We start from the raw sequence: 9,511 nt of genomic DNA, 5'->3' as shown, positions 1-9,511 counted from the left end.
ATCCAATAAATGTCGTTCCACTTCATGAATGTGTCCCACTTGTTGTTGATTCTTCACAAAAAAATACAGTTTTATATCTTTATGTTTGAAGCCTGAAATGTGGCAAAAGGTGGCAAAGTTCAAGGGGGCCGAATACTTTCGCAAGGCACTGTATATACAACGAATGCGCTGGCAAACCAACTACCAGCAAAATAAACACAAGAAACCTGAAAACACCATCTAACCTGGAACTGAGTAATGTTTAGTCTGAAGTTACTTTTAAAGCCAAGAAGAAAAATAAATATGAATGATATATTTTACTTTATAAGGACTGAATGCGAAGTTAAGGCTACCAAGCTTGCTAGGACAGATCAGATCAATTAGCACAGGTGTGAAGTGAGAGGTGTCAAAGCCCTTGAGCCCAACAATGGCAGGAGAGTTTCACAGCCTCCCCCACCCAAATGCAGAGGCCTTTGAAGCCCCCCCATCTGTGCAGAGGTCCTTACAATACAGTATCCCCTGTATTTATCTATATTCTCTAACTGATATGCTGCAAGGATACTTCAATTGTTAATTACCTCAAACTATTTTGTTGCTTTGATCACATCAGAAAATATCCTCCCCGCAATCTCCAAAATACAACAGCCGCAGGACAACTTTGTTTGGAAGTCGTAAAGGACGATTCGCCGACACTAAAGAGATATAGCTAGCTAACGTCTTCCTTTTCCACGTGGAAAAAAAACGGTGGACAAAGATTTGCTAGCTAGCTGGGAATTTCTACAAGGAACCCGAAAAATCTTTTCCCAAGTGGGTGTGACACCTACTCCCGTTGCCTGCTACACTGCTGCTTGGATTCCACCTGGCGATCTGTTCACCGTCTGCCCTAGCCTGTCTGGGTACCTGTGCCCTCCTCCTGTCTGGTACAGGTACCCCCGCTACACTCCCCCCTCTCTCCCAAGCTTTCACTCGCCTCCAGCACATGCACTGTTGGGGCGAGTGACTCTTTGCTAGCCCCAAGTTATATATTTTATCTTGTGCTTTAAGGTATTTGCCTCATGACTCCTGTGTGCTTGATTGACTATGAACTTGCTTGTTTACCCAACCGTGGGACAAACTACGTTTGTTTCCATACTCGGGATGCCGACTTTGTATTCATGTTACCTGATGAAATTGCTGTACAATATGATCTTGTTGCCATCTAATCCACATTCAAATGTCATAAATCAACACTACAGAGCTCTCCCTGTCCTCTGCCGTGCCCTGATTTTATTACTGCTGATGATATCTGGAAATGTGCATGTACACCCTGGGGCATCTACTGTTGCTAGCCCTAATTCTCACTTGTGCTCTGGCAATCTTTACCAAGGAACACCTTCAGTGCTTGCTTGTCTCCACAAAGTCTTTCTCCAAACAATTTGATTTGCTGTTTTTAAGCATTCAACTTTCAAATAGCTCTTGACTGTTTCTGGGTATTATCGTCCTCCATCAGCACCGGCCTGTCCTCTAATTGCCCTAAGCGCTCTCCTGGACCCTTACACTAAGTCTGAATGTATCCTGTTAGGTGACCTAAACTGGGACATGCTTAAACCACCTGACCAAGTCCTAAAGCAATGTGGCTCCCTAAATCTTTCTTAGATTATTACCAATTCCACAAGGTATGACTCCAAACACCCAGGAAAGGCTGATCTCATTGATGTTATCCTCACAAAGAATCCTGATAGGTATCAGTCTGGTGTTTTCTGTAATGTCCTTAGTGATCACAATTTTACCAGCCTGTTTTCGTAATGGCTGCTCAGTGAAACGACCTGTCCTGATTTGTCATGAATGCCTGCTAAACAACTTTAATGAGCAAGCCTTCCTTCATGACCTGGTCTCTGTAAATTGATGTAGAAACAGCTTTATCCCCTCTGTCGAAGACGCCTGTACCTCCTTTTTTAATATTTTCAGTTGTACTGTTAACCAAAAAGTTTTATTTTGTGTATGTCCATTACATGAAATCCAAATAAAAATTTATTCAAATTACAGGTTGTAATGCAACAAAATAGGGAAAATGCCAAGGGAGATGAATACTTTTGCAAGGCACTGTACCCCACCTCAAGAATACCATTTGGCGAAAGGCTCGGCACACGCATAGTTAGGCTGACTGGCTCTCGTTCAGGCAAATGAGAAATAAGTGCACTCAGGCTATCCGGAAGACCAAAGTTAGTTACTTTAAGGAGCAGTTCTCTCTGTTGGTCTAACCCCAAGAAGTTATGGAACACGGTTAAAGACCTGGAGAATAAACCCTCCTCCTTCCAGCTGCCCATGTCCCTTAATGTCAATAATGTGGTTGTTACTGACAAGGAGCACATGGCTGAGCTCTTTAATCACCATTTCATTAAGTCAGGCATCATATTTGACTCAGCCATGCCTCCTTGTCCGTCCAGCATTTCCTCATCTCCCACCCCTTCTAATGTGACTATCCCCGATGCTGCTCCTCTTTTTCCCCTGCCCCGCTACAAAGTTTCTCCATGCAGGCAGTCACTGAGTCTGAGGTGCTAAAGGAGCTCCTTAAACTTGACCCCAAAAAACCACCTGGGTCAGATGGTTTATACCCTTTCTTTTTTAAGGTTGCTGCCCCAATCATCACCAAGCCTATCTCTGACCTTTTTAACATCTCTCTCCTCTCTGGGGAGGTTCCCATTGCTTGGAAAGCAGCCACGGTGCATCCTTTATTTAAAGGGGAGATCAAGTTGAGCCTAACTGTTATAGGCCAAATTCTATTTTCCTTGTTTGTCAACAGTGTTGGAAAAACTTGTCAATGATCAACTGACTGGCTTTCTTGATGTCTATAGTATTCTCCCCTCTGGATTTTGTGTTAAACGCTCTGCAACTAAGCTTTCTCTGCCCTTAACCTTGTTCTGGACACCATCAAAACAAAGGTCATGTGGTTTGGTAAGAAGAATGCCCCTTTCCCCACTAGTGTGATTACTACCTCTGAGGGTTTACAACTTGAGGTAGACACCTCATACAAGTACTTGGGAGTTTGACTAGATGGTACACTGTCCTTCTGTCAGCACATGTCAAAGCTGCAGGCTAAGGTTAAATTTAGACTTGGTTTCCTCTATCTTAATTGCTCCTTTTTCACCCAGCTGCCAAAGTAACCCTGATTTAGGGGACCATCCTATCCATGTTAGATTACCGTCGCTCGTCTTTCAGTTCGTTGTATCTAGTGGCTGGAATGAGTGGCAAAAAAACACTCAAACTGGACAGTTTCATCTCCATCTCTTCATTCAAAGACTCAAACATGGACACTCTTACTAACAGTTGTGGCTACTTCGCATGATGTATTGTTGTCTCTACCTTCTTGCCCTTTGTGCTGTTGTCTGTGCCCAATCATGTTTATACCATGTTTTGTGCTGTTACCATGTTATGCTGCTGCCATGTTGTGTTGCTTCCATGTTGTTGTCATGTGTTGCTGCCATGCTGTTGTTGTCTTAGGTCTCTCTTTATGTGGTGGCTCTTGTGATATGTGTTTTGTCCTATATTTTTAATCCCAGCCCCTGTCCCCGCAGGAGGCCTTTTGCCTTTTCGTAAACCGTCATTGTAAATAAGGATCTGTTCGTGACTGACTTGCAGAGTTAAATAAATCCCAAATACATTTTGACAGCATGCTATGGTAGTTAGTCAAATATAATCCAACATATTTTTCAGAAATACTCTGCATTGGGAAAGTATCCAGACTACGTTTTCTAAAATGGATTACATTTTTGAGAAATGTTTGCAAAATAAAATAGAAATACTTAATTTACATAAGTGTTCAGACCCTTTGCTATGAGACTCTAAATTTACGTCAGGTGCATCCTGTTAGAATTTATCATCGTTGAGATGTTTCTACAACTTGATTGGAGTCCACCTGTGGTAAATTAAATTAATTGGACATGATTTGGAAAGGAACACACAGTGGATGTCAGAGCAAAAACCAAGACATGAGGTCGAAGGAATTGTCCATAGAGCTCCGAGACAGGATTGTGTCTAGGTACAGATCTGGGGAAGGGTACCAAAAAATGTCTGTGGCAATGAAGGTCCCCAAGAACACAGTGGCCTCCATCATTCTTAAATGGAAGACTCTTCCTAGAGCGGGCCGCCCAACCAAATGGGGGAGAAGTGCCTTGGTCAGGGAGGTGACCAAGAACTCGATGGTCACTCAGACAGAGTTCCTCTGTGGAGATGGGAGAACCTTCCAGAAGGACAACCATGTTGTCCAACCAGCACTCCACCAATCAGGCCATTATGGTAGAGCGGCCAGATGGAAGCCACTCCTCAGTAATATGCAAGCTCGCTTGGAGTTTGCCTAAAAGACACCTAAAGGACTCTCAGACCATGAGAAACAAGATTCTCTTGTCTGATGAAACCAAGATTGAACTCTTTGTCTGAATGCCAAGTCTCACGTCTGAAGGAAACCTGGCACCATCTCTATGGTGAAGCATGGTGGTGGTAGCATCATGCTGTGGGGAGGTTTTTCAGTGGCAGGGACTGGGAGACTAGTCAGGATCGAGGGAAAGACGAACGGAGCAATGTACAGAAAGCCTTGACGAAAACTTTCTCCAGTGCGCTCAGGACCTCAGACTGGGGTGAAGGTTCACCTTCCAACAGGACAATGACCCTAAGCACACAGCCAAGACAATGTAGGAGTGGCTTTGCGACACCTCTGAATGTCCTTGAATAGCCCAGCCAGAACCCGGACTTGAACCCAATCGAACATCTCTGGAAAGACCTGAAAATAACTGTGCAGTGACGCTCCCCTTCCAACCTGACAGAGCTTGAGAGGATCTACAGAGAATGGGAGAAACTCCCCAAGTAAAGGTGTGCCAAGCTTGTAGAATTATACTCAAGAAGACTCAATGCTGTCATCGCTGCCAAAGGTGCTTCAACAAAGTACTAAGTAAAGGGTCTGAATACTTATGTAAATGTGACATTTTTATTTTATTTTATTAGCAACAAAAAAAGATTATGGGTTATTGTGTGGAGATTGATGAGAGAGAAAAAAACATTTAATCTATTTTAGAATAAGGCTCTAACCTAACAAAATATGGAAAAAGTGAAGGTGTCTGTATCCCTTCCGACATTACATTAAAATGTGTTGAAAGTGTTTATTTTTAAGGAAATAGTATTTCACAGTTCACTAGCTTCATGCTAACTGAATTTAGCTTTGCCAATCTCTAGCTAGCTTTAGGCTATTAAGTTTCAGCTATTGTTAGCTCACATGTTGACGGTTTAGAATGTAATGGTTCTAGCATTGTTTATCTCATGCCGCCAGTCATTTGTAGCTTCATGGGAATTGACACTGCTGAGTTCTATATAATGTTACCCGCAACACTATTGCTAATCATTCATTTTTATTAGTGATGACTCATTTGCTTTTGGATCATGAAATATGTTTGTGAAACTATATGGGCACATTTACACACTTTGCATTCAGTATTTTCACAACACATCTTGTGTTTGGGACTTATTGTTCATATGTTTATGCCCCAAAAAATCTCAGCCTTTTTAATTTACATTTCTTGAAGGCATTTAATTGTACACCATGTGTATCCTGTGCATATGACAAATACATGTTGATTTGAATTACATAGAGAAAAATTATCTTTACCAACATCTCTGTGTTCTTGTTCGCAAATGTAGCAAAACATTCAATCAACTGAACGTGCCCCTAAGCTAAGTTCAGAACGACTAAATAATAATTGAACCAATCATGGTATTACACAGGATAGGATAGAATAGTATAATTTAATATCCCATATGGAAATTGTCTTTGCAACAAAGGACAGGCATACTTGTTGGGCAGATTACATACATCAGGTGACATACAGTACATCACAAGACCTAATGACCAGATGGACATACTTAAATACACTGTAAATGTCTTATAGTCCTCTGAGCACTGAAATCACCACAACTCCTGAACGCTGCTTGCTGTCTGTCATTTTATCCATTTAATTTTCACCAAATCATTGTAATCATTGTAGTTGACAGAGAAAAAAAACAATGAAAACAGTGAATACTAACATACAGAAACAGAAAATAACAACAAAGCAGAAACAGACACTATGATTAGCCAATAAGATGCTTGTATTGTTACAGTTCTGCTCCGGTCACAGTTTCTGCCTGTAGGGTGAGGCATCTTGGGTAAGTGGGTGGGAGTTGGTCCACCAACCTTACATTTCATCCAATCCACTGCTGTGGATTTTGGATTGATACTTCCCTGGTCCAATCCCCCTCTCTTTAGCACCCAGTAGGAGGTGTCCTTGAAGAAATAAGCATCTCCTGAGGGCCAGAGGGAAGAGAGTGATTGTGGTATGGTTTGAGTACTTCAAGGAGAGATGTGGTCAACTAAACATATTGGGAGATTCTCAATTGGTTTGCTCGACTCCTCGCTTCATCTCCTCGCCTCCTTTTGAAAAAGGTCAAAGGTAATCTAGGAGCGGAGGCGAGAAGAGGAAACGTTGAAAGAAATGCGCTTGTATGAAATTAGACTCTCCTCCACTCGTGCGTCATCAGGCAAATCACATTTACAGGGAAGGAATCCAAAAATAAAATGGTTGTATAACTACTGTATAGTTTTTAAATGTGTGCATGCTTTTCTCCTTCGAGAGGGTGTGGTAGATTTGTTTGTAAACACTTCTGCGCTAGCTGCAGGGAAGAAACTCTTGTGCATCCTCTGCCAAAGTAGGTAATCGAGGAAGAGAGCATACTCCCTCATTTGCATACAAACAAATTGACACTCTCCTCCATGACTCATCGGTTTTGGGGTCACAGAGGAGAGGAGGATGGAGGGGTCAAGGAGAGGACAGACTTTTCCACAAATGAGAATCTCCCAATATCACACTCAGTAAAGTTGCATATAATATATAATATTCTATTCGTGTGACTAATGGGTCATTCATGTGCTTGTGGGAAATGCGAAATTATAAGTCCAACATGATTTCGTTCAAGTGCTTTTAAAGTCGGAACAATTATTCAACCAACAAAATTTAGGTAGCTAGATAAGCTAGCTAACATTGCTAATAATAAAGTTAGCTAGCTTTCTTAACATTGACAATATGGTCAAACTTGATATATTCACATTGCTAAGTTTGTAATTGTCAAATTGATTTATTTTCATCTTTTTGGATTGAAAAGGTGAAAGGTAAAACGTCACAACAAAAGATACTTGTTTTCCCACTTGTAATTATGACTTGGAGGGTCATTCAAGCGAAACTTCCCAGTCGGATCTTCCGATAAGTCCTACAACACATACAGTACCAGTCAAAAGTTTGGACAAAACTACTCATTTAAGGACTTTTCTTTATTTTTACTATTTTCTACATTGTAGACTAATAGTGAAGACATAACTATGAAATAACACATATGGAATCCTGTAGTAACAAAAAAAAGTGTTAAACAAATCAAAATACAGTGGGGCAAAAAAGTATTTAGTCAGCCACCAATTGTGCAATTTCCCCCACTTAAAAAGATGAGAGGCCTGTAATTTTCATCATACGTACACTTCAACTATGACAGACAAAATGAGAAAAAATCCAGAAAATCACATTGTAGGAATTTTTATGAATTTATTTGCAAATTATGGTGGAAAATAAGTATTTGGTCAATAACAAAAGTTTCTCAATACTTTGTTATATACCCTTTGTTGGCAATGACAGAGGTCAAACGTTTTCTGTAAGTCTTCACAAGGTTTTCACACTGTTGCTGGTATTTTGTCCCATTCCTCCATGCAGATCTCCTCTAGAGCAGTGATGTTTTGGGGCTGTTGCTGGGCAACACGGACTTTCAACTCCCTCCAAAGATTTTCTATGGGGTTGAGATCTGGAGACTGGCTAGGCCACTCCAGGACCTTGAAATGCTTCTTACGAAGCCACTCCTTCGTTGCCCGGGCGGTGTGTTTGGGATCACTGTCATGCTGAAAGACCCAGCCACGTTTCATCTTCAATGCCCTTGCTGATGGAAGGAGGTTTTCACTCAAAATCTCATGATACATAGCCCCATTTATTCTTTCCTTTACACGGATCAGTTGTCCTGGTCCCTTTGCAGAAAAACAGCCCCAAAGCATGATGTTTCTACCCCCATGCTTCACAGTAGGTATGGTGTTCTTTGGATGCAACTCAGCATTCTTTGTCCTCCAAACATGACGAGTTGAGTTTTTACCAAAAAGTTATATTTTGGTTTCATCTGACCATATGACATTCTCCCAATCTTCTTCTGGATCATCCAAATGCTCTCTAGCAAACTTCAGACGGGCCTGGACATGTACTGGCTTAAGCAGGGGGAAACGTCTGGCACTGCAGGATTTGAGTCCCTGGCGGCGTAGTGTGTTACTGATGGTAGGCTTTGTTACTTTGGTCCCAGCTCTCTGCAGGTCATTCACTAGGTCCCCCCGTGTGGTTCTGGGATTTGCTCACCGTTCTTTTGATCATTTTGACCCCACGGGGTGAGATCTTGCGTGGAGTCCCAGATTAAGGGAGATTATCAGTGGTCTTGTATGTCTTCCATTTCCTAATAATTGCTCCCACAGTTGATTTCTTCAAACCAAGCTGCTTACCTATTGCAGATTCAGTCTTCCCAGCCTGGTGCAGGTCTACAATTTTGTTTCTGGTGTCCTTTGACAGCTCTTTGGTCTTGACCATAGTGGAGTTTGGAGTGTGACTGTTTGAGGTTGTGGACAGGTGTCTTTTATACTGATAACAAGTTCAAACAGGTGCCATTAATACAGGTAACGAGTGGAGGACAGAGGAGCCTCTTAAAGAAGAAGCTACAGGTCTATGAGATCCAGAAATCTTGCTTGTTTGTAGTTGACCAAATACTTATTTTCCACCATAATTTGCAAATAAATTCATAAAAAATCCTACAATGATTTTCTGGATTTTTTTTCCTCATTTTGTCTGTCATAGTTGAAGTGTACCTATGATGAACATTACAGGCCTCTCTCATCTTTTTAAGTGGGAGAACTTGCACAATTGGTGGCTGACTAAATACTTTTTTGCCCCACTGTATATTTTATATTTGAGATTCTTAAAAGTAGCCACCCTTTGCCTTGCACACTCTTGGCATTCTCTCAACCAGCTTCATGAGGTAGTCCCCTGGAATGCATTTCAATTAACAGGTGTGCCTTGTCATTTGAGCCAATCAGTTGTGTTGTGACAAGGTAAGGGTGGTCTACAGAAGACAGCCCTATTTGGTAAAAGACAAAGTCCATATTATGGAAAGAACAGCTCAAATAAGCAAAGAGAAACGACAGTCCATCATTACTTTAAGACATGAAGATCATTAAGGAAAATGTCAAGAACTTTGAAACTTTCTTCAAGTGCAGTCGCAAAAACCATCAAGCACTATGATGAACCTGGCTCTCATGAGGACTGCCACAGGAAGACCCAGAGTTACCTCTGCTGCAGAGGATAAGTTCTTTAGAGTTAACTGGGCCTCAAATTGCAGTCCAAATAAATGCTTCACAGGGTTCAAGTAACAGACAAATCTCCACATCAATTGTTCAGAG

General features: G+C 41.5%; 1 protein-coding gene across 1 annotated transcript in view; it reads right to left on the bottom strand.

Moving 5' to 3' along the window:
- Positions 1–4,984: 4,984 nt before the first annotated feature.
- mmp25a (matrix metallopeptidase 25a) overlaps positions 4,985–9,511 on the bottom strand; it is a 34,334-nt gene continuing 29,807 nt past the window's right edge. The window contains exon 10 of the mRNA XM_031827062.1: positions 4,985–6,288. Within this exon, the coding sequence (XP_031682922.1) occupies positions 6,026–6,288 (263 nt within the window). The 3' untranslated portion in view covers positions 4,985–6,025. The remainder of the gene's footprint in view (positions 6,289–9,511) is intronic.

Source organism: Oncorhynchus kisutch, linkage group LG6 (genome assembly GCF_002021735.2).
Source record: "Oncorhynchus kisutch isolate 150728-3 linkage group LG6, Okis_V2, whole genome shotgun sequence".
Lineage (NCBI taxonomy): Eukaryota > Metazoa > Chordata > Actinopteri > Salmoniformes > Salmonidae > Oncorhynchus > Oncorhynchus kisutch.
The sequence above is the reverse complement of the archived record's forward strand: the minus strand, read 5'-3'. Positions and strand labels throughout refer to the sequence as shown.